At 45.4% G+C, this 26,069-nt stretch overlaps 1 protein-coding gene and 1 long non-coding RNA gene across 4 annotated transcripts in view; both read right to left on the bottom strand.

The window, feature by feature from the left end:
• Positions 1-26,069, bottom strand: part of LOC143277193 (bifunctional peptidase and (3S)-lysyl hydroxylase Jmjd7-like) — a 100,813-nt gene that overhangs the window by 53,454 nt on the left and 21,290 nt on the right. For all 3 annotated transcript variants that reach the window (XM_076581971.1, XM_076581972.1, XM_076581973.1), the window contains exons 3-5: positions 22,295-22,463; positions 18,327-18,492; positions 1,410-1,601 (exon numbers count right to left, since the gene is read on the bottom strand). In XM_076581971.1, the coding sequence (XP_076438086.1) occupies positions 1,410-1,601; positions 18,327-18,492; positions 22,295-22,463 (527 nt within the window). The remainder of the gene's footprint in view (positions 1-1,409; positions 1,602-18,326; positions 18,493-22,294; positions 22,464-26,069) is intronic.
• Positions 19,348-21,260, bottom strand: LOC143277197 (uncharacterized). Its single transcript, XR_013053697.1, has 2 exons — positions 21,052-21,260; positions 19,348-19,556 (listed from the first exon to the last, which is right to left on the bottom strand). It is a non-coding gene; the product is annotated as an uncharacterized LOC143277197 (long non-coding RNA).

The raw sequence follows: 26,069 nt of genomic DNA, 5'->3' as shown, positions 1-26,069 counted from the left end.
TCTTGTTTCAAACTGATTCCATTTGTTTTTGTTTTTAAATCAACGTTGTTGAATTGGCACTCTGAAGCTCTTTGTGACACATTCCATAATGCTGTTACTTCACGTTTTCTGGCGTTAATGTCAGCAGGTTGCTAAGTGATGCAACGCCAGTGCATCTGATGCTGTCAACCACTGACCTCAACAGTTGAGCCGTCCATGTGACGTGTTTATCCAACACCTCCGTCATCGTTACGCTCGTGACCAGGGGTTCAGGGGTTCCTTTCTGGGTTCAGTGTTTGAGATGGTGCTGAACCACAGGGTTCAGGGGTTCCTAACTGGGGTTCAATGTTTGAGATGGTGCTGAACCACTGGGTTCAGGGGTTCCTAACTGGGGTTCAATGTTTGAGATGGTGCTGAACCACAGGGTTCAGGGGTTCCTAACTGGGGTTCAGTGTTTGAGATGGTGCTGAACCACAGGGTTCAGGGGTTCCTAACTGGGGTTCAATGTTTGAGATGGTGCTGAACCACTGGGTTCAGGGGTTCCTAACTGGGGTTCAATGTTTGAGATGGTGCTGAACCACAGGGTTCAGGGGTTCCTAACTGGGGTTCAGTGTTTGAGTTGGGGCTGGGCCAAAACAAATTTCAGAATTCTCTGAAAGCAACGGTTCTGGTTCAGCACCTCCAGCGTGGCAGGAACCTACTTCTGCACCTTCTGCATCTCAGCTAATGGAGCCACCAGCATTGCCAGGACTACTGATCCAGTCTTCACCATTCAAGGCCTCGTTTCGGCATGGTGTTGTGTCCTTGGAAAAGGCACTTTACTCTGATTTCCCCACATCAGTCATCTAGGTGGGAACTGATACCTGAGGTCCCCCAAAAACAGAGTATGGCTGCCTACATGGGGTAAAAATGGTCATACACGTAAAAGCACACTCGTATACATACGAGTGAACGTGAGGGTTGCAGCCCACGAAAAAAGAAGAAGGAACCAGAGTTCAGTTTGGGAAGGTTAAAGCGTTTGAAGGAGAGAACTGGAACCCGCCTTCGACACAGTGGATATGGATTCACAGTTCTGGAATGTTTCAGTTTTATGGCTGATGTTCTTGGTGAGTTTCCAAGCTTCTGACACATACAAGAGTGTCACGTCTTGAACTGTCAGATGTTTTTGGCGCTGATGGTGGCAGTCTTCCAGATGTCCCTCAGTGACACAAAAGCCCACCCAGCCTTGGATATTCTCACCTCCTTCTATCATCACCAAGATGCGGTACAGCTTTTACATCCATCTGTTGTTCATTACATGAGATCAGTGGTGTTTTCATTCTTCAGCTCCTATTGTTACAACTACACTATTCTACAAGTGCGAGACTACAGCCATTTTTTATAACATGCTGTAGTGCTAGCTCTACTGTTCTGCTGCTGCCTTTACGTACATCGAGGTGGAAGTTGAAGTTGGTCTTGAACTGGCCCTGGATGAGGATGAAGTCCCGGCGGCCAAAGAGCACGCAGTGCAGGTTGTGGTCGTCATGGGAGTGCAGTCTGGAGGAGGTGCCGCCACTGCTCATCCACAGCTCTGCCTCCTGCAGGTGCTGGCTGAGAGTTCCACACCTGAGGCATTTGGGCAACTGGAGGACACGTGCAGTGCTACAGGTCATAATATGACAATAATAATGACGATATTATTATCATTATCATCAATTTTTATTTCATTTTATTCTTTATCATTTTTTTTCAGATTTTTTTTTTATTCATTCAATTTTTGTTTACATTGCACAAACCTTAATATAACTAAATAATATAACTAAACAGTACGAATACAATACATTACATTAACTTAATGCCTAGCTGGGAAAAAAGTGTAACGAGAAAAAGACATATACAGAGGAAGAACATAGGCATACATAGCGCATATTTTACATAACTTTTTGTCACTGTTCTAAATATGCACTTCGTTACAAACAAAAAACAAAAACACTAAAAAAAAAATTTTTTTAAATAATAATAATAAAATTAAAACAAACATGATCACAAATAAATGAATAAGTAAATTAATAAATTGGAAAAAAAAGAGACAAAACTTGGGGCACGTTCTTGGTATGCACGAAGGAAATTTCTTCATATTAGTGTCCATACTGCACTTTTTCATCATCTAAATAGGCAGTGTAATACACTCAAGGTATGAGTTTGTATCACCACAAGACAAATGACATAAAAATATCAACAATAAATAACAGAATAAAGTAACATTGGGGAAACAGAAAGTCAGTTTCCTTTAACCAATGCATTGTGAAACTAGTTTGACAAAGTTCATTGTTCTATCAGGTTCATGTATGGCAGCCATTTTATAACAAGTTCATGCTTTTGCATGTTCAGTAGGTGTGCATGTTTTTCAATTTATATCTAGTCTTTAATTCTGTCAAGAACATTAGGATATTTGGTCTAAGTTTGTTTATTCTGCATCTGTATATAAAGAATTTTCCAAGTAGTAGGATAAGATCTAATATGTCATCAGTTCTGCTGTTCTTTTCTGTTCCAAATAATATGAGCTTATTATTCAAATTTAGTTCAGCACAATTTTGATAAATTTTCTATGATGATACTTTGTAATTCTGTCCAAAACGATAGTGAGTATTGGCAGTCATACAGATAATGGTTTACAGTGTCCTTCTATCTACCACAGAAGTTGCATTTATCATTATCTATTAATCCCATGTTTTTTTTATGTGACGGGGTGGTAAGGTGGTGTTAGAGAAGGTGAAGACAGGTAGAAGGTGTTAGTAGAAGAGAGCTGCAGCCAGGCAAGGTAGACTCGGGAAGGCAGTGCGCTGGTTTTCTTCTTTTATTTTCTCATTCTTCCAGACCAGGAGAGTTCTCTATTTGTCTGGCACTGGCTCACTCCTTATATTCAGTTCCGCTGAACCACAAAGCCAGCGCTGCGAAGCGACTCATGAAACCGGCCCTCCGTGAGCCTTGAGGGGCCAAGCTTGTGTTTGTTTGACCAAATTTAACAGCTTCTGACTTTCGGCTCGGGGAACTAATATAGACATATATCACACAAAACTACAAGAGACGAGCATTTTCTTAAGCTAAACCATTTTCTACAAAAATAATGTAGTAAAAAACTGTAAACAAAAAGAGTCACTGAATGAACGAGCTTTTAACGAGTTCATGTATCATTTCTGTACATTATAACAATTAATACGTCGCGATATGTAATACAATTGTAACAGTTAAGTAACTGAAAAAAAATCCTGAATTTCCAACTGTATAAAAATCATCTCTAGAATATGCTTCTATAGTAATGATTTTTTATGTCAAAATTCAAAAGAAAACTCAACGGACAGCTCCCGTGTCGGCGCCACTTGGCGGTGCTTTTGACACTAGTGATCGACAATGAAGTATAAACCAACTACAACCCAATTATATATATATAATATGAATCAAATTAATACCAGAAATGCGAAAATCTGCAAAACACGCTATAAAAATGTCTAGGTACTGTAAAAAAGGAGGAGCTTGTATTATACTCCATGTTTGGTGATACATATACTTACCATGTCAAACATGCAAACTAGGCCTATCGGTTTGCTCTGCTTGGCCAAATTTCGCGCGGCTAACAGTGAAAAGACGCCCCATCTTGCCCGGTCCGCTCTTAGCCAATCAAACGCCTATAAGCGCTGAATCATTCCGTGGCCATCGAAGAAAATGCCCCATGAGAACCACGGCGGAGACGCGGGGACGGACGGGCGGGCACTTGAGTTTGACATGGTAAGTATATGTATCACCAAACATGGAGTATAATACAAACTCCTCCTTTTGGTGACATATACTGTACCATGTCAAACTGATGCAGAATTTAAAGCAAATGGAGGAGGGCAACTCCTACTGGTTCATATGGGGAGCCCTTGTAACCGAGACGGCAGTGTTAGCCGCGACAAAGGAAATCCCCTTGGAACCGTCAGCCATGGTCATATGGAAATCCCGGAGGTAGAAGTTGATGAAGGGATCTCAGACCGCCAGAAAGCTGCCTCCAAGACATGCTGCAGTGGCACTGAGTGCTGGAAAGCAGCCGAAGTAGCTCTGGCCCGCACTTCGTGTGCTCTGGGATTAAGACAACTGATATCCTTGTGTGCATGAGAGTAGGCTGTATGAATGACTTGGGAAACCCAGCGGGAAATGGTCTTTCTTGTAATTCTCATTGAGGGAGATGAGAAGACGCCTCTGAGAAGAACGCCTATGGCGAGACCTATCCCAATAGTACTTGAGACACCGAACAGGGCAGAGATGCCTATCCTCATCATCTTGGGCAAGAATATCAGACAAAGGTCTGACCCTCAGAGAGGGGGAAGGGACCTCGGGGTCTTGGTTCTTAACCAGGAACTCTGGAAGGAAACGAAGAGTGATGGAACCATCTCTTTGGAAGGCCAGATCTTGTGGCATTCCACTAAGACCATGAATCTCGCTTCTACGACGGCCTGTGGCCAGCAACAGAAGGAAAGTCGTCTTGAGGGTGAGCAAGTCAAAAGGAATAGTCCCCAATGGCTCGAAGGGCTGTTTTCAAATGAAATCCAGCACCAGGAACAAGTCCCAGAGGGGCACTCTTCTGGGGTTTCTAGCTTCCTTCAGAGAGGCATCCCTAGCCACCTCTCTGAGCAGGAAATCCGCTTCAAAGGCGGGACCACCTAGCCGTTTGATTGTGGTACAGATGGCAGACCTGTACCCTCACCCTCACACAGAACTAGCAGACAGGTTGAGAACCGAGGAGCAGTGAGCCAGAAAGTTGGCCAGCTGCATGCTCATAGGGTTAGTAGGGGGAATGTCCTGAGCTGTACACCACCGCAACCATTTCTTCCAGCAAAGACAAACAAAGTCTCCGTTCCCTCCCTCCTTGCTTTGGTGACTATGGAGAGGAGGTCACAGGAGGCACCCCCCTGGGTCAGTGCAGCCGACACAGAGGCCGACCGAGGGGTCGAAGACTTCAATGGTGATGCTGACAGTTCCGACCGCACAGCAGCCACGCGTGCAGGTGGAGCAGTTGAGGATTGGAATGAGGAATGCCCGAACGAGGCTGCCTCAGCAGATGAGGTTTGGTTTCGAGTTCCAGGGGTGGAACATGTGTCAGGGACTGAAGGACCGGAAACCAGGGCTGGGCTGGCCATTTCGGCGCAATGAGGATCAGCTGCGGGCGTTCCAACCTGGCTTTCCATATCACCTTGGACAGGATTGGAAAGGGAGGAAACGCGTAGGCAATCAGACTGCTCCAGTCTGGAGGTATAAGCCGTGGAAACCTTGAGGAGGCAGCAGCGGGCCAATCTGTCCCACTCTGCTAACGTTTTAAAGGAAAGAGTAGCTGAGGTGGGGAAGGTGGTGGACTGTGAGACCAACATCCTGTCCTGTGCGGAGGGCTCTGCTTCCCTATAGGCAGGGTGGTCCTGTGTGTACCAGGACCACACCCCTCCCTTGGAGGAATCTTTAAGGAACTTGCCCGGAGAAAAAGCGCCCGGGGCAGAGAGAGACTCCCTGCCTGGAGGAGGGATGGAAGCAGCACCCCTGACAGTGCGGGCTGGCTTATTAAGCCATTCCTGCGCCATTTCTGGCACACTGAGTCGTCTGGTGGTTCTGGAGTTAGAGTCACATGGCCTAAGGAGGGTCAAGGATAACAAAGTAGCCTGAGGGACTGATTCGGCATGCATGACCCTATTGGGGAAGGTCAGTTTGAGCTCGGCAAAGTCCAAGTTTGGTTCAGGCTGGTCCCTAGGGAGGCGTGGGTTCAATCTGTCCCCCTGGGATGGGGGCGAAGGGTGCTCATCCGCTTGTTCGTCCTCATCCGAAGACAGGGGCTCCCACTCATGTTCGCAGTCCATCCCCTGCTGGGTGCCATCCCAAGTGGATGTACCCACTGGGGCGTCCTGTGGGCTGTGGTCAGCCCAGCGGGATGAGCTGGGACGATCCCGAGCAGGGACCATGGCCGCAGCTGTTATGTCCTTGACACCTGAAGCAGGTGGGGAGCGTGTGGACCGTAGGTCCAACCATGCTTGGGATGGTGGGTGCCACACCTTCTCAGTGAGGGCATCCCTGGATGCAAGAGGGACCCGTGAGTGCTGTGAGGGGACAAACACCCACTCATCTCCCTGTAGAACCGAGGGCTGGGTAGGTGGGAACTGCAGGCTCCCACGGGCCGAGCGGGGCCCCTCGGCAGCTGTCGGTCCTGACAAGGAGGCCGTTGTGACCGTGGAGGTAACCTGTGGGTTGACAGAGGACCAATTTGAGGATGGAGTGGCAATATTGGTCGAGGAGCTCGACCTGACCGACAAGAAGTCAATCCCACTTGTCGGGGCTGTGTGTGTCATCCTGTGAGCTGTGCTGGGTTGGGTCCAGTGGGAAGCGGACAAGGGGCTGGTCCCTGGTCCTCCCGGCAACCCAGCATGCACCATATGTGCGCTCCAGTACGGGTAGAATGGGGGTAACCACCCGTGAGCACCAGCCATCCTGTGACCCCAACCCCAAGGGTCACTGGCGCCTTGACCTTGATGAAGGGAAAAACCTGGCCAAGTTGGAGGGAGGTCAGGTCCGACTTGGGTGTCAGACCCGCCCAAAGACGAGTGGTCTGACTGCCCGGAACCGCCTGACACGCGCGGGCCTCCCCCAGCAGGGGAGACCGGCCGGATAGCAGGAAGACCTGCAGAGCAGGTTGCCATGCGCCCTGAATCCCCTCCTGTGGGGAGACTGGGGTGGCTTGGCCCGGGGTGGGCAAACTAGAGGTCCCCCCCCCGGAACCAAATTTTTCTCCCCCCCAGAAGGAGGTGGGGGAGGGGGGGTCGACAGAGAAGGGAGGAGGGGGAACAGCACTGGGGCCCCTGAGGGCCGTCTCCATGTGGGGACCCGGGTAACGGCGGGGGGCGGCCTCCCCTTGGGAGTTCGCACCCAGCCGTGAGTCCCCACCGCCAAGAGAGGACTTGCCACTCCCCCCTCTCCCTGCCTCGTGCTGGGACACCTCGGGAGGCGACGCTCGTATCCCTTCATGACCGTTTTACTGGTATGAGCGTCGCCTCCGCGATCAGCGTCTAAAGACATCACCGCGGTCCCTATCGGGAGGAATCATGAGCTCCAGGCCTGGGAGAGTCTCTTGCCAAGTCTCAATCCCAGCCTCATGATCCCTGCCTTCGTGGGATGGCATACGAGACATGGTACCCGCGCGTAGGCACCCAGCGAAAATCCGATCCCCAACAGAGAAAGGAAAGACAGGATCGACTTAGAGGTAGAGAAAAACGAACAAATCGAGGGGGCCGAGTCGAAATGAGTACACAGAATGTTAGAATAATATACAGACAAGCCGCATGCAGCAAAATAAGGCCAAATGAATACTCTTAATAGCCAAAAAAAGCAAAAGACAAGACAGAGCGAAAACCTGACAAGATGGCATGAAGAGCCTTGGCCAAAGGAATAATTCAGCGCTTATAGCTTTTAGAAGCGTTTGATTGGCTAAGGGCAGACCGGGCAAGACTTTTCACTGTTAGCCGCGCGAAATTTGGCCAAGCAGAGCAAACCGATAGGCCTAGTTTGCATCAGTTTGACATGGTACAGTATATGACACCAAAACATATTTTGCTCAAATCGGCATTGACGAATTCCAGTGGCTTGAAGAAAAGAGAGTTTTGTGAGGCTGAAATGCTGTCAGACATTTCGCACCATCGCATGCCTATAACTTAGGTGTACACAGAAAGCGATACACGAGAAGAAAGCTTACTCACTTACATTTGAATACACAATCTAAATTCCACGGCAACTATATTGATTTATTGAAAACGAAGGTATTTTGTATGTTTCAACTGAGTGGATTTCGAAGATCGCGCCAAAATTCATTCACATAAATATTAATTTAAAAGAGTTATAGACTACCTGGCCAAATGATATCATTACAGTTGACAAGTATCATCTTTCTGAAGTCCAATAACATAAAAACTATAATCTCGTCTATAAGGAAGTGTCTATAATTTAACAAATTGATGAAAAAATCATACAGTTCCCTGTAAAGGGAGATAACTTGTGACCAATTTACAAACTTCCTTAGTAACCTTCGGCGAGTCACAAAAGTTGTCTGCTAAGCTGGCCCAACGAAGATCGTAGCCAACCTGGCTACATTTAGAATAGTATTTGTCACCAGGATTCTATGACAAATTCTAATTTGAAACCATTTTAACTTGATATCGTTTATTTAGCAAATCTTTTTCAATATTGCTTCCCAGTCTAATTGTATATTTAGCTTCTCCTCCCATGTTGTAAATGATTTAATGCTGGATACTTCTAATTCATTCATTAATATTTCATAATACTGTTTAGATCCTTTACTTACACTCATTAGGAGGTGTTTAGCTTTTGTGTTGATTTCTGCTACATTGCTTCCAATCTTAATGTTATTCTTATTCAAGTAATGTTTTATTCGAATGAATGCAACTTGTAAATTCCATGAAATTAATTCTACATCTAATTTTTTGTGAAAAGGACTGGTACGTTAAGAATTTACCATTTTCATCAATCAAATCTTTAACAAAGAAAATATTTTGTCCTGCCCAGTTCCTATAAAAAAAATTCCTTATGGCCAATTGTGAATTTTTCATTAAAAAATATGGGTTCAGCCAATATTTCTTCGCCCTTTTTTACCTCCACTTTTTTTTTTTTTTTTTTTTAAACAAAAGTTAGTGTATGCAGTAAAAGCATCTCTCCAGAAAGGGTTGAGTTTGCTGATTGCATAACGTTTTGGACCATAATTGTTCATCATTTCCACTTCAGGACACAGGGCTGTCAAAATTCATTTCCACCTTGGTGTCCGAACGATAAGTTTGCATACCCATGACAGTTTTAATGATTGTAAGTATGTTACATTATGCGGAATACCTAAACCCCCTTTTTGAATACTATGGATAGAATACTGTCTCCTAATTTTATCGTTTTTGTTATCCCAAATAAACGCTTAACACATTTAATTTTATCGTTTTTGTTATCCCAAATAAACGCTTAACACATTTTTTGCAACTGCTTGATCTGCCTGTCAGGTGGATTTGGTAAAAGAATCCACAAGTAAATAAGTTTAGACAACATTAACGATTTTAATACAGCTATAGGTAGCAAGCATTGATTGCAACTCTGTCACATAGGAAAAATGCTTGAGGCAAAAAACAACAACAAAAGCATACATAAAGATATGGGTGACTACAAGAAAAGCAAACTTTAACTTTCTGAATAAAAGAAAAACAAACAAATCACCTAAAACATAACAGATGTCATAAATAAAAGTCACAAATAATCTTCTCAAAGATGCAACTGAACAGAAGACTGAAAAGGAAAGCATCTTCCGTATGTGCAGCCTGTGAAGCAAGCAGCTATATATATATATTTTTTTTCCATTTCCTTTCTTTTTTTAATTTCATCTCTGTCAGTTGATAGTTAGGATGTGCCAGAGTGTGAAATTCAATCAATATGAAATAGTGTTAAAATTATTTTGGTGACCTGGTATAAATAACATTTACATTTCCCAATGCAGTTCTGTTCTAATGAGTTAATTTGGTGAAATATGAGTTGAAACAACAATTAAAAGGGTGCTCATTTTCACAGATCTCAAGTGGAAAATCAGTTGTGCTGTATCTTGACTTGGTTGTCTATTGGTCTTGTGAATTTTGTCACAGTGCAACTGTCCTGGATTTCTCACTCAGTACATTACATCTTAACATTACATACATATATATCTATCTGTCTGCCCAAGCTTCCCTGAACAGAGTTCTTTATATTGTTTATACATACATACATATATATATATATATATATCAAAACATTATTCAAGTGATAACAATAAAGTCATTGAAGTGAAATGCATTTCTCTTTAACCTTGAAAGATTATATTGTGAACAACTATTTCGCTGTGAAAAAAAAAGTGTGAAAAGCTTATGAAATCAAGTTGATAAATATGGTGACATATTAAAATACACAATATGAACACATGTTGAAGAAAATCTGATAATTTCTCTTCTGGGATAATAAAGTTGTTCTGATTCTGATTCTGATATATTAGGGGAAAAAAAATCATAAAAAATAATATGTACTGGTTCAGGCACAATGGTTCTGGTAACTCACACTCTTTTTCAATCATTACAGTTCTTACATGCACTTATCAGCATGAGACATTTGAGCGAACAAACAATACTGTGTAAAAGATCTGTTTATTTCCCAAACTTTTGATAATTGGCTCTGCATTTTTTTGGTTTCCTGAGTGTTGTTTCCTCACAAATTCGTAAGTCTGTGTCCATTTCCATCTGTTCAGGTTCTGAAACAAAAGGAATAAAGGTCAAAATGAAATACAGCAACACACACACACACACACACACACACACACACACAGACACACACACACATACCCACCCACCTTTTGTCTTAATTTGGCCTTACATACATGCCAACACCAAACACAGAAACACATACTAAGTGACTAACACTCACTAAATGACTAACACTACCCTATCTAATCCATCTTATTCAAACACACATACACACACTCACACACATCTTTGCATTCACACACACACATGCATGCATGCACACACACACACACATACACACCTTTTGTCTTAATTTGGCCTTATATTCACGTCAATCCAAGACCAAACGCACAAACACAGACTAAGTGACTAACACACAAACACAACTTATAACCATTCATTATATATATATATATATATATATATATATATATATATATATATATATATATATTACTGTCAGATTATCAGTGTGTTATTTTCTTTGTACTGATCGATTATCTTCACTTTTCAGATGACAGTGTGATATAATTACAATGTAATTTCTTTGTACTACGCTTTCTTTCCACTGGCCCTGAGTATTTTCTGTTGACTGATAGTGTAATACAATTAAACTAATACCAATAGTATACAATACTTTTCCTACTTAGCAAGCTAAGGCACGTAATAGAATCCATAGCAAGAAAAAGTCCCCTCTGGCAAATTTCTACCAGAAAAATATCTCTCTCATAACTGACGCATCACTTACCACTGCTGCTGACTGGAGGAAACAGCAGAAGAGTGCTCCACTGGCATGCTGATCTGTGTCCTGCTCCTTCCCATTTTCATGGTCTGTTGTCTTCTGGGTATCATTCTGATAACTGTGCAACTGAAGGTTTTGTTTCCTGGGTGTTGTTTCCTCATGAATTTATAAGTCTGTGTCCCTCTGTTCAGGTTCTGAACCACAAAGAATAAAGGTCTAAACGAAATATAGCAAGCATGAAAGGACATTTATTTATTCATTCATTATCACATATTTTAACCCTTTGAGCCCTGACCACCAGTTTACTAGTGGTGGGGAGGGGTGGCATAATGCCTGGCCACCAGTTGAGCGGTGCGTAAACACTTGTGTCGTGTTTTGCTATTGGTTGACTTATATTGAACAGCCAATCAGAAAAACCGTAATATTCCGACGCCAGCGAATGCAGTATCAACATTGCCTCACTGAGTTTTGTGCATGTGCTTTGGATAAAAAAGATCGATTTCTATCATGAAGCGTGCAGAGTCTTCATTTTCACCATCACTATCTGTAGCAAAATCATCCGATTCGAATTCCACCTCACTATCAGAGTAATCATTGTCATACTCTACTTCCGATAAATCATCAAGCATATCAATTACTTGCTGCGTTGTGTACAGCTGTTTTCTCGCACGTTTTGTCCCTGATTTCTGCCCTGACGGGCCAGGCTGAGACTCTGCACGCTTCAAGTGTTTACGCACCGCTCAACTGGTGGCCGGGCATTATGTCATTTTTCTCTGCCACTGGTAAAGCGGTGATCAGGGCTCAAGGGGTTTAATACCAATTATTTGCAAATTTTGGCTCAGGAGCTCAGGCAGAAGGGTTAAAATTGCTCAGGAACTCAGGGCTCAAAGGGTCAAACTTGGACAGATAAAACACTCTCACAAGCGTGTTCTTCACCACCAACCCATCTAATCCATCTAACTCACACAAACACACCTTTTGTCTTAATTTGGCCTTACATACATGCCAGCACCAAACGCAGAAACACATACTATGTGACTAACACTCACTAAATGACTAACACCACTGCCATATCTAATCCATCTTACTCACACACACACACACACACTCACACACATCTTTGCATTCACACACACACACGCATGCACGCACACAAACATACACACCTTTTGTCTTAATTTGGCCTCATATTCACGTCAATCCAAGACCAAATGCACACAGAGACTAAGTGACTAACACACAAACACAACTTAAAACCATTCAGTACACACACACACACACACACACACACACACACAGATATATATATATATATATACTTTGCATAAATGAAACTGGTACAGGTACAGTCATTAGAACGTTAACTTCCAGGCATTGGCTCTAAATCAGTATCATTGCTCAAGTCATATTTAGTCACTGCTCAAGTGTTTCTGAATGTTTGCTCTGCTGTTTTTGTTTTTTGTGTTGTTTTTTTCTCTTTTCCAGTCATACATATTTTCTAATTCATTTTCACCCATTGCAAAAACAAACAAATAAACAAGAAATCTTACCTTTCACTCCTCTCAGCAACAAAGTGTCAACAAGATGACCACTCCACTTCGAGCTCTCTTTGTAAATAAAATGGCGGTGAAGACAACACACACAGCTGACCTAATTGTCATGGTTCAGCGGTTCAGTGCATGTTCAAACAGCCAGCATTCCACAGGCTGGGAACACAAACTGAACTCTTAGCATAGAGATAAGATGGGTGTGGGGATGGGGGGGCACACAGCCCTGGCCACGTGGCCACGAGCTGGCCAGCTTGGGCGTGTCGGGCTAATAGAGATAAGATGGGTGTGGGGATGGGGGGGCACACAGCCCTGGCCACGTGGCCATGGCCGTGGCCAGCTTGGGCGTGGCCGGCTTGGGCGAGGGAAGGGGCTGGGAATTACATGATGACCAGGAGAGGTTGGATGGGGAGCTGGGGAAGGGGTGGGGGGAGAGGCGGTCTGTGTGTGTGTGAGAGAGAGGGGTAGGAAGGGGAAGGTTTGCTGTTCAGATAGGGATTTGAACGGAATGGTGTGACAACAAAGTGAGTGAGTGCGAGTGTATGTGTTGTGTGTGTGTGTACAACCCCCTAGTACACCCCTCCCTCAAGCTCCCTCCCCTCCCCACCCCCCAAAAAAAGTCTTAAGAGGAAAAAAAACAACACAGAAACACACCAAACAACCCCCAAAACAAGAGTACCAATTTTGATCACCTTTACAGAAATTCAAGTGATAATAAACATTTGTCAATACATATATATATATATATATATATATATATATATATAATATATACCAATCCATACACATAAGCATATATATACATACATACATATATATATATATACATATACACATACATATACACATATATACATATACATACCAGTATACATACACAAATACACATGCATACATACAGATACACATATATAAGTACCCACGTATATGCACGCACACACACATATACGTTGCAAATCAAAATGATTGTTCATTGAAAAAGAAAGAAAAAAAAAAGAGCTGTTATCTTTTTCTTTTCTTTTTTAAATACTAATAATAGAAAAAAAAGAAAAAACAAAAGCTCTAATCTAAGTGGAAAGAAGAAAAAGATGAAACGACTCTAAGGTTGGTTCCCCCCCCCCCCCAACCCACCCCCAAAACAAGAGTACTAATTTTGATCACCTTTACAGAAATTCAAGTGATAATAAACATTTGTCAATACACATAAGCATACATATGGTGGTGGTGTGTCCATCGAGATCGATGATGACCATCGTTGTCATCCAGCTGGGGGATGGGGGGAGGGTGGTGGTGGGGTGGGGGGGAGGATGCTCATGAATCTATCTGTGAATGCGCAGATGCCTGAATAGTCCAATCTGCGCACAAAATGTTCGCTGACAGATGGGGCAGACAAAGACAGGCATACCATTGTCAGGGAGCTTGTTTGCCCGTGACTTTCTGGCCTCCCTCTTCTGAACAGCTGCAGCAGTCCTGTTGGCCTCGCACAACTTGGCGCCTTTGTGCACAGTAGCGCGCCATTTGTCACGGTCCACTGCAGATTCCTCCCAGGAGTCAGGGTTGATATCAAACGCTTTCAGAGAGACTTTCAGAGTATCTCTGAAGCGCTTCTTCTGACCTCCGTGTGATCTCTTCCCTTGTTGCAGCTCGCCATAGAAGAGCCTTTTGGGCAGCCGACGGTCTGGCATGCACGCCACGTGTCCAGCCCAGCGAAGCTGGGACTGCATCAGGATGGTGAAGATGCTGGGAAGGGTGGCTTTTGCGAGCACCTCTGTGTCTAGGGTCTTGTCTTGCCACTTGATGTTCAGTAGCTTCCTGAGGCATGTTGTGTGGAAGTGGTTCAGCTTCTTGGCATGTCGTTGGTACACTGTCCAAGTTTCGCAGGCGTACAGTAGTGTGGGAAGAACTACTGCTCTGTAGACCTTTAGCTTGGTCTCAAGACTAATGCCTCTTCTGTTCCAGACATTTGCATTGAGTCTACCAAAAGTTGCGCTTGCTCTTGTAATCCTGACGTTCACTTCATCGTCGATGGTCGCATTTCGTGACAGTGTGCTGCCAAGGTATGTGAACCGCTCCACCGCACTGAGTCTCTGACCGTTGACTGTGATGTTGGGCTCAACGTAGGGTTTCCCTGGGGCTGGCTGATGGAGAACTTCAGTTTTCCTCGTGCTGATGGTAAGGCCGAAGTTCCTGCTGGCAGTGGCAAACTTGTCGACGCTGAGTTGCATGTCAGCTTCAGATCCAGCGTTGAGGGCACAATCATCAGCAAACAAAAAGTCTCTGATGATGTCTGTCATGACCTTTGGTTTTGCTTGAAGCCTTCTGAGGTTAAACAACTTGCCATCTGTTCGGTACTTTAGGCCGATTCCAACATCGCCATCTCTGAAGGCATCAGTAAGCATTGCAGAGAACATGAGGCTGAACAGTGTTGGAGCCAGGACGCAGCCTTGCTTGACACCATTTGTGACAGCAAAAGGAGCAGATGTTTCACCTTTGTCCTGGACTCGAGCCTGCATGCCTTCATGGAATTGGCTGACCAAGGAAATAAATTTCCGAGGGCATCCGTACTTGGCCATGATCTTCCACAGTCCCTCTCTACTCACGGTGTCGAAGGCCTTAGTGAGGTCGACATAGGTGGAGAACAGATCAGCACTTTGCTCCTGACATTTCTCTTGCAGCTGCCTTGCAGCAAACACCATGTCGGTGGTTCCGCGCTCTTTCCGGAATCCACATTGGCTCTCTGGCAAATGACCTTGGTCAAGGTGTGCTGTGAGGCGGTTTAGTAGGATCCTGGCAAGTATCTTGCCTGCGATGGAGAGCAAGGAAATGCCCCGATGGTTATCACAGGCTTGCCGGTTCCCCTTTCGCTTGTACAAGTGAATGATAGATGCATCTTTGAAATCCTGGGGGATCGTCTCTTCTTTCCACATGAGTGAGTACAGCTGATGGAGCTTCTCAGTCAGCACAGTGCCTCCATCCTTGTAGACCTCTGCTGGTATGGAGTCTGAGCCAGGTGCTTTGCCAATGGATAGTAGACGAATTGCTTTCTGGGTCTCAAGAGGTGTTGGCAGATCGTCCAGTGCTTCGTTGATGGGGACTTGTGGGAGACGGTCCATGGCTTCATCATTTATGGAGGAAGGGCGATTTAAGACACTGTTGAAGTGCTCAGCCCAGCGTTCGAGAATTTTCTCCTTCTCGGTGATCAAGGTATTCCCATCTGCACTGAGGAGGGGGAATGATCCAGAGGATGTGGGGCCGTAGACTTCTTTTAAGGCATCATAGAACCTCTTCATATCGTGCATATCCCTGGATCTCATCAGCTTTGTCACTCAGCCACTTATCCTGCATCTGGCGTAACTTTTGCTGAACAGTCCTGCGGATGGCATCATATGCATCCTTTTTTGATGTGGACTTTGGGTTGCTCAGGTAGGCTTGATGCAGACGGTGTTTCTCATCCAGAAGCTGCTTGATTTCATCACAGTTTTCATCAAACCAGTCTTTATGCTTTCTGGTCATGGGTCCCAGGGTCTCTGAAGCTGTACTATAGATCAGCTCACGCAGGGTCCTCCAGTCAGACTCCACATTCTGGCTGTCCAGAGAGGCGGATTCCAGACATCTTCCAGCAGCTCCACAAAGGACTGTTTGATGGTGATGTTTTTCAGCTTAGCGATGTTGAGCCGTTTTGGGGCCTTCTGGCCTTGGGGGCGTCTCTTGGGCTGGATTCGAATATTCAGCTTCGAGACTACAAGGCGATGGTCTGTCCAACACTCGGCGCCACACATGGTCTTTGTTACACGTACATCTTGCCTATCCCTTTTCCTGACGATGACATAATTGATGAGATGCCAATGCTTTGAGCGAGGGTGCATCCATGACGTCCTGTTACGGGTAGGGAGGCAGAAAACTGTGTTGGTTATCAGCAGTTCGTGCTCTGCACAGGTCTGAAGCAAAAGCAATCCATTTGGGTTGCAGTGGCCCACACCGTGCTTTCCAATCACTCCATCCCAGGAGATGTAGTCAGAGCCAACTCTAGCACTAAAGTCCCCAAGAATGATGAGCTTGTCTGCTTTAGGGATAGCAGCAATGACAGAGTGAAGGTCCTCGTAGAACTTCGCCTTCACTTCATCCGGGTTGGTCATGGTTGGGGCGTAGGCACTGACAATGGTGAAGTGCTTCTGGCCAGATGCCAGTGGGAGTTTCATGGTCATAAGCCTATTGTTGACTCCCTTTGGGATTCCAGCTAGCTTGCTGACAAGTGCTGTTTTTACTGCAAAACCAACGCCAGCCTCACGTCGCTCTTCGCTTCCTCGTCCACTCCAGAAGAAGGTGTAACCAGATCCCTGTTCACAGAGCTCGCCTTCGCCTGCAAGCCGAGTCTCACTCAAGGCTGCGATGTCAATGTTGTATCTGGCGAGTTCGGATGCAACTAGTGCCGTTCTCCTTTGGGGTCTGTCCGCGTTATCTCTGTCCAGGAGAGTCCTTATGTTCCAAGCAACAATGGTGAGAGGAACGATCCTTGTTTTTTTCTTTTCTTTCTTGTTGTTTCGACCACTGATGTAGGGTCCCCGCCAGCCGTGGTATGCTGGCCAGGGTGATATGGAGCAGGCAATTTTTAGGGCACCTTTTCTAGCCCCTTCCTCATGCCAGGGAGGTGAGCAGTGCATTCCTAAAGAGGGCTGCTCAGACGCTCAGACGGCTGCCGAGCTCCATCGCTGCTCCTGTCGACGAAGAACGACCCTATGGCCTGAGCCGCCTGCGTGCAGGTCTGCGGCTGCGACTGCCAGTGTACCCACACCTGTCGTTTCGTCGCTCGCCTGTCGCCACAGGACTTGGGTGTGATGAAATGATGAAGAATGAAAGGTCATTTTGGATGACTGATGACTTGCGCGATGAGTTTGTTTAAAGTGAAGAGGAGTTGTGCAACGTCGACCTCACTCTCTCGTCTGGGTCCACCAATTTCCAGTGGCAAGACTAAGTCAAGACGACTGGAGGATGAGCACGGATGCAGTGGATGACCAAGATATCCTTTCGGTGTCTCATCTTGCTCTCTGCACTCCACAGTGCGTTGCTGTAACCGCCTTCCTCTCCATTGAACCGATAGGTTTCTTCCACAGATTCTGCCGGATCCAGATTTTGCATGCATGGGTAGACACACCCCGGGGGCCAACTGCGTGTGGCATGCACACAGCACGGTGGAGCTAGATGGCCGTCAGTGGCTCTCCTGAGCCAACGCCCTTTTATGGATCTCCATAAGGGTGTCTAGCCACCCGCCTCACCAGTCCCGGAAAGGAGCGGTGGGAGTGCCGGTTTAGTCGCCAGCAACCCGACCCTGAACAGGTTGTACTGGATTACAGGTTACCAGTAGCAGATTTAATGACCTGACCTGACCTGAGCTCTAATCTAAGTGGAAAGAAGAAAAAGAAGAAACGACTGTAAGGTTGGTTCCCCCCCCCCCCCCTTTTTTTTTTGTTATTCTTGTTGCTTAAAGTCCAGCCGACCGCACAGGGCCATATCAGGACTGTCAAGTGTTCAACCGCATCAACACAAAACTGTCAGATCTACACATAAATTCTAAGACAAACCCACAAAACACAGTTCATGACAAAGTATCCCAACCATTTCGCTCCTCATGGCAAATAAGACTGGGCCATGCTGACACCAGCTTACCACTTCATTTATTATCATCATTATTATCATTATTGATGAATAATAGTGTACACACACACACACACACACACACACACACAAACTCACAGGTAGTTCTAACATCATATCCAGGGGCACAGTACTGGCCAGGTACCAGTCCTCATACATGTAGTCATAGAGGAACTTCTTCAGCTTCATCACGTGTGGCGCTGTCTGCACCTCATCCTTCCTCCTCATCACCTTCACCGTCACACTCACATTCACCTTCCCATACCTGCACACCAGTCAAATCATTCTGATGATAATGATAATGATGATAATAATAACAGCAGCAACAGCAACAACAACGACAATAATGATAATAATAATGATTTCATTCTTCACACATGAACAATGAGTAGGCAGGCATAGGGCGGTGTTGCACACACAGACAACCGAGAATACCCATAGACAGGTTTTGAAATGAGTTTTTAGTGAAGAGCAAAAGGCAGAGACTGAAGGGTGTATCAGATATCTATGAGCTGCAAAGAGGAAAGAGCGTTCACCACAGGTTCTCATTCTGACACGAGAAATGTTCAGATAGTCAGAGGAAGAGTGGAGAGTTCTTGAGGGAGTGCAAGCGTTGATGAGATCAGAAAGATAGGCAGGTCCAGTGGAGTGTTTATTGCTCCTGGAAAGCACTGGCATTCAAGATCAGTCTAGATTTATTTATCTATTCATTGGAGCCCTATCACTTGCATCATTTCATTGGCATTCCCCAAGCCGCCACCCCACCCACGCTGTGTGTGGTACTTGCGGAAACAGTCTTCAAGACACAGTGCGGTTTACTGGGGCAGTCTGGGCAGTAGAACCTCACATCCTTTCTTTGCCCTTTCTTCCAGTAGACTCTGCAACTCCTTTGTAGCCAGGCCTTCTGTGGGGTAGGTGGGATGACATCAATGAAGGGTTGTCCACACAGACGAACAGCGTGGTCATCTTTAGCAGTGTCTGGGTTTGGTCACCAAAAATCATGGCACTAATTACATCCTTCTGGAAGTCCAGGAATGTACTGCTGTTGCCTGCTTTTTTGAGGATGTGTGCATTCAGCATGGCAATTTGTAGAAAATGTACACACAGATATTCGTACCACTTCTAGGTTTTCCTTGTGGCATCGTAGGGCTACAGTTGTTGGTCATGATGGTCCATGGCACCCATGTTTTTGTTGTAATCCAGAATTGCCGGAGGCTTATTTACTGCCCTTTGGTCTTGCTGCTGCTGGTCTTCAGCTGCAGGTTTGTGGCAAGTTGTCAACTCCAGATGGTCCAGGACGAACATCATGATCATCACCATGCTGTATACCTGAAACACATTGCATAAAAGACTAAGTTTGTTGGGGGTTTTTTTGTGTTTGTTTGTTTTTGGTTTTTTTGACTCACTTGTGTAAACAAAGTGAGTCTATGTTTTAACCCGGTGTTCAGTTGTTTGTTTGTGTGTGTGTGTGTGTGTGTGTGTGTGTGTGTCCGTGGTAAACTTTAACATTGCCATTTTCTCTGCAAATACTTTGTCAGCTGACACCAAATTAGGCATAAAAATACTGACAAAGTATTTGGAGAGAAAATGTCAATGTTAAAGTTTACCACAGACACACACACACACACACACACACACAGACACACACACACACAGACAACCGAACACCGGGTTAAAACATAGACTCACTTTGTTTACACAAGTGAGTCAACTAGAATGAACATAAAATAGAAACTGAATCGACCATGTCAACCGGGTGTAACTGACTGAAACTTGTACATCTATCTAGATCTAGAGAAAATGGCTAAATGTTGCAGTGTGACTGCGGCGATAGCCACGTCTGCTTTACCGCTGACTTAAAAAGAATTTTTAATTGCCCTTTAAGATTTTTTGAATGCCCAAGATACACCAGAATAATATGATTTAAACAGCGTTCTCACCACGAATACCGCAATTGATTTATCACCCTTTAAAAAAGCATGTTTAAACATTATATTTTTGAACGTCAGTTAAGGAGCCACGATAGTGTAATAGGTAAGACAGATTCTTCTCACCCGAACACGCGGAATTCGAATCTGCCGTTAGGACTTTTTTCTTTTCCTTTTAACCCAAAGCTTTATAATAACAAATACAGAACACATTTTAACGATTAGATTTTTTTTTTTTTTTTAAGTGTATCACAAGTGAGTCTTGAAGGCATTGCCTCTCTTGTTTCTGATTGTTTTGAGAAGCTTAAATACAAACACACACACCTACCCTCACCCCCCACCCCCAACACACACACACTGAAACTGGTTCATGGTATGCCACACCCCCTTCATTCTCTTTCTCATGCAAAACAAAATAACCACACACACACACACACACACACTTCCACAAGTGTTGCATTTACAAAGTAATTTAGGCATACAATTCTGCATATCATTCTCTGATTTCAGTTTTCTAAACATCTTCTCCTCCACCCGCACCCCCCTCCCTCCCCCACTCACACACACACACACACACACAACAACAACAACAACAACAACAACAAACCAATACACACTCGGGAACGAATTCACATAAAGCTCTAGGCGAGCGACACACGCTGTCATCAACAATGACCAGCCAGCAAGCCACGCCCCCTCGCGCAGCGTTGGTCACACACAGTACACACGTGATTTACTCTCTGTCACACACACACACACACACACAGACACTGGTGAGTGACTGACGAAGCTACTTACCACAGCTAACACATTCAAAACACACACAATGCATTTATATTCATTGTTACAACAAACAGAAAGAAAATAATAAACTGACAAGCCTCGTAAACACCCACCTGCATCGGGAATCAGCTGAGCTTGTCTGTTCATTTTCGTCAAGCAACCTCACCTTCCACCCCCCTGCATGTCAAAATCTGCGTCTACGGCATCAACTTCACGCAGTTCTATCTCATTCAGTCCACAATCTTCATCTATACTATTTGCATCATGAAGGATTTCTTCCAAGCGTTGGGGTTTGTCTGCGTTCAGCCATGTACAAACTTGCGCCATAACTGTGACAATAGGTGAATATTTTTTAGCTAATGGAACTCAGGAGATAAAGAGCTCTCAGGGGAGCTAATTCAATGGCTAGCAGACTGTTTTTTCTGCAATACAGGACTCAAAACATAGAACGTTGTAACATGACGTACGGAACACGTCAATACAGCATTGGCGAGCGATATTTCATGACGTACGCCGTACGTCAACAGCGCAGTCACAAAGAGGTTATCTGAAGGAAAATCGCTATACTCCTGAGAAAGTAGCCAAGACAGCACGAGACAGGCAGCAACCTTATGTCATTTTGTAGCTGCGATTCAGTAAACTAGTATCAAACAAACAAAGAGAAACGGACAAACACACTAATTCTTTCTCTGACCCTCCACTCCCTTTTTCTCTCCACCCTCCCACTCGTTTACAATTAACCTGACAACAACAAACAACACACATAGACTACGGACAACCTAGTTTACTGCATCATAGTCCCCTCTTAACCTCACAACTACAAGCGCACGCACGACACCCCCCCCCCCCCCCTACACACACACACATGCCACACATGCACGCACGCACACACACACACGCTCCCCCCCCACACACACACATACACACGCCCACACACGCACGCAAGCACACATACACATACGCACGCACACACACACACGCACACAGGCGTGCGGACGTACGTACGCACACACACACACGCGCGCGCGCGCGGCCACACTGACACACCACGCACACACACACTAACATGCAGACACATTCTCTCTCTCTCTCTCTCTCTCTCTCTCTCTCTCTCTCTCTCTCTCTCATACATAGACAAACGGGCGCACGCGCACACACACACACACGCGCGCGCGCACACACGTGCGGACGCACGCACGCACACACACAAACACACATGAGATACACACACAGACACACACAGATATGCACGCACGCACGCACACACACACTAATGTGCACACACACGCACGTACACGCACGCACACTGTGACACACACACACAAAAAACACACACACGGCGCAGAAACCCCTCACTTGGTCTGCAGGTAGTCATCACTGTCCCACTTGGAGAGAGCGGGGGCGTCCTTGATGCCCTGTCGGAACACCACGGGCCTGGAGTGGCGGACATAGTCGTTGTAGAACTCCCGTGTGTACGGCATCTCCTCCACCTCCTTCACCTTCCCGTCAGGCCGCCGCTGCCAGCCTGGGGGCGGAAATATGACATGACATTATTATCGGGACGTTTGTACGCCAGGAGGGTTTTGGGCATCAGTCTTTAATTCCTGTTGTTATTGTGGATATTAGTATTACAAGATTTTCTGTCCTTGTTCTTACAGGTTCTGTCCTGCTTATTGCTACTGTTATTGTTTTAATGATTCATTGTTAAAAAGTATTGTAACTTCTATAGGTTTTGTTGTTGATGTTGTTTTCTTTGTTCATCGCTGTTATCTTTCTTGTACGTGTTGTCGATATGTCCGTGTTGTGTGTGTCGTATTCACTGTGATTAAAAAAAAAAAATTAATTCATTATTTTTGTGTGTGTGTGTGTGTGCCCCTTCATCTGCATCGTTTCAGTGGCATTCCTCCCACGCCGCTCTTTATAGATTCCCTCATCCACGGCCACACCCGCGTTCGTCCGTCACAGTTCCAGCGTCAGCAATCCGCAGGGAACCATCGATGTTAGGTCGCCAGGAGGCCACACACCAGAGGAGACCCTGTACTGCTGCTGTCACTTCGGTGGTCAGTGGTGCCTGTACTGATTCAACGTACTTAGGACACCACCTACTAAGCCCCCTACTAACGACAATAATGGCTTAGTCGCGGAGCCAGACTGAGTGAGCGTCCCTCCCATAGTGGAGACCGCCACCACATCCCTCAAACAACAGCCCCCCCCCCTCCCCCCATGAATCTGCCGACATTGAAGACATTGACAGGACTCACCCCAAGCACAGAAATGAAGTCACCATGAGAGCAGGGCATGAAAGAGACTTTGGGACTTTTTTTTTTTTTTAAATTTCATATATATATATTATATTGACAATGGAGGAGGAGGAGGAGGAGGACGAGGACGATGACGATGTTGCTATGGAGGTCCATTTTGGAGGGGTATCGAAACTGAAGTCACCATGAAAGGACACAGACTTTGGGACTGTTTTTTTAATATATTTTTTATATTGATAATGGAGGAGGAGGAGGACGATGACGATGACGATGACGATGTTGCTATGGAGTTCCATTTTGGTTTGGAACTGCGTGACAAGACAGTACTCTACGCTTCCTGTCATAATGATATCCCGGCGTTAACCAGGCCTGAGAGATACAGACACTTGCAGTGTTGGTCAGGTAATTAGAGCAACACACCCAAAGACGCATCCTTGAAGTAGATGACACTCGACTGTGTGGTCCCAGTCTCCCCATTTAAGCCCCACACCACACTCAACTCTGGGTAGAAGCCGGCCACGGGCCGAAAAACCTACTTCCGCTGGGATTCGAACCCGCGTCCTCCCAGCCGTCAGTCCGCGACGCTGACCACTGCGCCACTGTGATTATTGTTGAAGCCGTTTTTGTTGTCAGTCAATGTTGCTACCTCAGAGCTGTGCAGTGGTCCTTTACACACTCCGTTTTCGCTAGCGAGACCTGACCTAGACTGTCTACAGCAGACATGCCAAACAGCCCAATCGCTTGCACTTGAGCAGTCTCCGCAGACTCTTCCACATCAGGTGGCAGGACACCGACACGGAAGTCCTGGAATGAGATGACCTCTGCAGCGTCTACATATGGTCAGAATGGCAGATAGCCGACTGCCTAAGCGGCCACTGCATGGACAACTGTCAGGGCAAGCGCTCAGCTGGAGGGCAGAAGAAATGTAACAAAGACTGCCTCAAAGCGTCCCTGAAAGACCTTGGCATCGACATCAACACATGGGAGACCATCCAGCTTCGAGCAGCAAGATCACCACAGAAGCCCGTGAAGCTGAAGCCAAGCGCATCACCGAGGCACAAGACATCCACTGCTACAACAGTACACACTCACTTGTGTCCCACAAATGGGCCTGGATTGGCCACCAATCTTCGATCTGATTTTTTGAAACCATCATCAATGTCAACATGCTGCTATTATTATTATCATTAAAGGATTTGTTATTGATTGATTGATTGATGTGAATACTTACATAGCGCCTATCCTCGGTCAGAAACCAAGCTCTTAACGTTTTACAAACACGGGTTCATTTGTACTACAGACTGGCTACCTGGGTAGAGCCGACTGACGCTCATCATTCATTTCCTGTGTTATTCAATTAAATTTAAGGTACGCATACATATGCACTCAGACATGTAACATTTGACTTGTTTTGTTGTTTTTATTCCCCGCCATGTAATAATAATAATGATAGTATTTATATAGGGCTGAACCTTGTGCGCTTTCGCACCTGTCGTTCACACCCATGCATAACTCTTAAAAACAAGAAACTGAAGATAACGAACTGGCAGGGGAGGGAGGCTATCTTGTGGAGAGGTGGGTTTTAAGGACAGACTTGAAAGAGCTGAGTGCGAAAACCTGACAAAGAGAAAGAGGAAGTTCATTCCAAATGCAAGGTCCAGAAACACAGAAAGAAGGCAGCCATACTCCGCTTTCGGGGGTGTGCATGCTGGGTATGTTCTTGTTTCTATAACCCACCGAACGCTGATATGGATTACAGGAACTTTAACGTGCGTATTTGATCTGCGCGCGCATTGCACTAGCAGGTCTGCACATATGTTGACATGGGATGTCGGAAAAATATCCACCCTTTACACGAGACCCTCAGATTGATAGTCCAACCCTTAACCATTCGGCTATTGTAACTTGATTTGTTGTTTGTGTTTGTTGTAGTTGTTATATTTATGTTTGTTGTTGTCATTATCATTGATATAATTGCTATAGCCGTTATTCCTGTTGATATATTTGCAATAACAGGGTTTGTTTTCATTTTTATTGTTCTAGTCAATTTGGACTCGTAACTCAGTCCCAAGAAAGCACAGATTGGGATAGGGCGTGGTTTGTCCCATCAACATCAGTATCTTTGATAATGAACTGGACTTTGCGTCCCTCCAATAGGCAAGGCTGCTACTCCCAGGCTCCAACTACTGACAAAGTTTGGACAGACCATCTCAAGGACAAAGCTGACGGAACATCCCAAGGACAAGGTGTAATAAGTTTGTGTCGTTGCAGTGAAACTCGGACATTGCGTACCAGTCAGGAACGGAACCTTAACGCCTTTCACAAGGCTGTCTCCAACGCATTCTGAACTTGCTCGGACAAGAAAAAGTCTCCAACAACACTGTTCTCAAGTGGGTTGGGTTCGCCATACCCTCCTGAAGCAAAGACAATAGGTGGCTCGGACACATCATCGCGAATGGACGACTAGTACTCAGAGACCCAAGGAAAGCAGGAAGACCCCAAAAGACACCAGAAGACCCTCTCTGTTGGAAAGGTGAAGACACAAGACACGAGAGACGCCAACATCGCCAAACAATGCGATTGCAATAACTATCGCGGCATTTCCCTATTGATACGTCGGGAAGCTCTTCGCTCAAGTCGCAGAGAATGTCCATCCAGAATGACAGTGCGGATTCCGCGCCAGCAGGTCCACCATCAGCATTGTGTTCTCCCTGTAGTAGAAATGAAGGAAACAAAGCCCCTCTCTATTGCCTTCATATACAAAAGCTTTTGACGTTGTTAGCAGGGACGGCCTGTTCAGAATCTTCCACAAGACTGCGTTAGATACTGTCATGAAGACATAAAGGGAAGGCTACTGTGGAAAGTGCTGC

Source organism: Babylonia areolata, chromosome 33 (assembly GCF_041734735.1).
Source record: "Babylonia areolata isolate BAREFJ2019XMU chromosome 33, ASM4173473v1, whole genome shotgun sequence".
Classification (NCBI taxonomy): Eukaryota; Metazoa; Mollusca; class Gastropoda; order Neogastropoda; family Buccinidae; genus Babylonia; species Babylonia areolata.
This window is presented reverse-complemented; position numbering and strand designations above follow the sequence as displayed.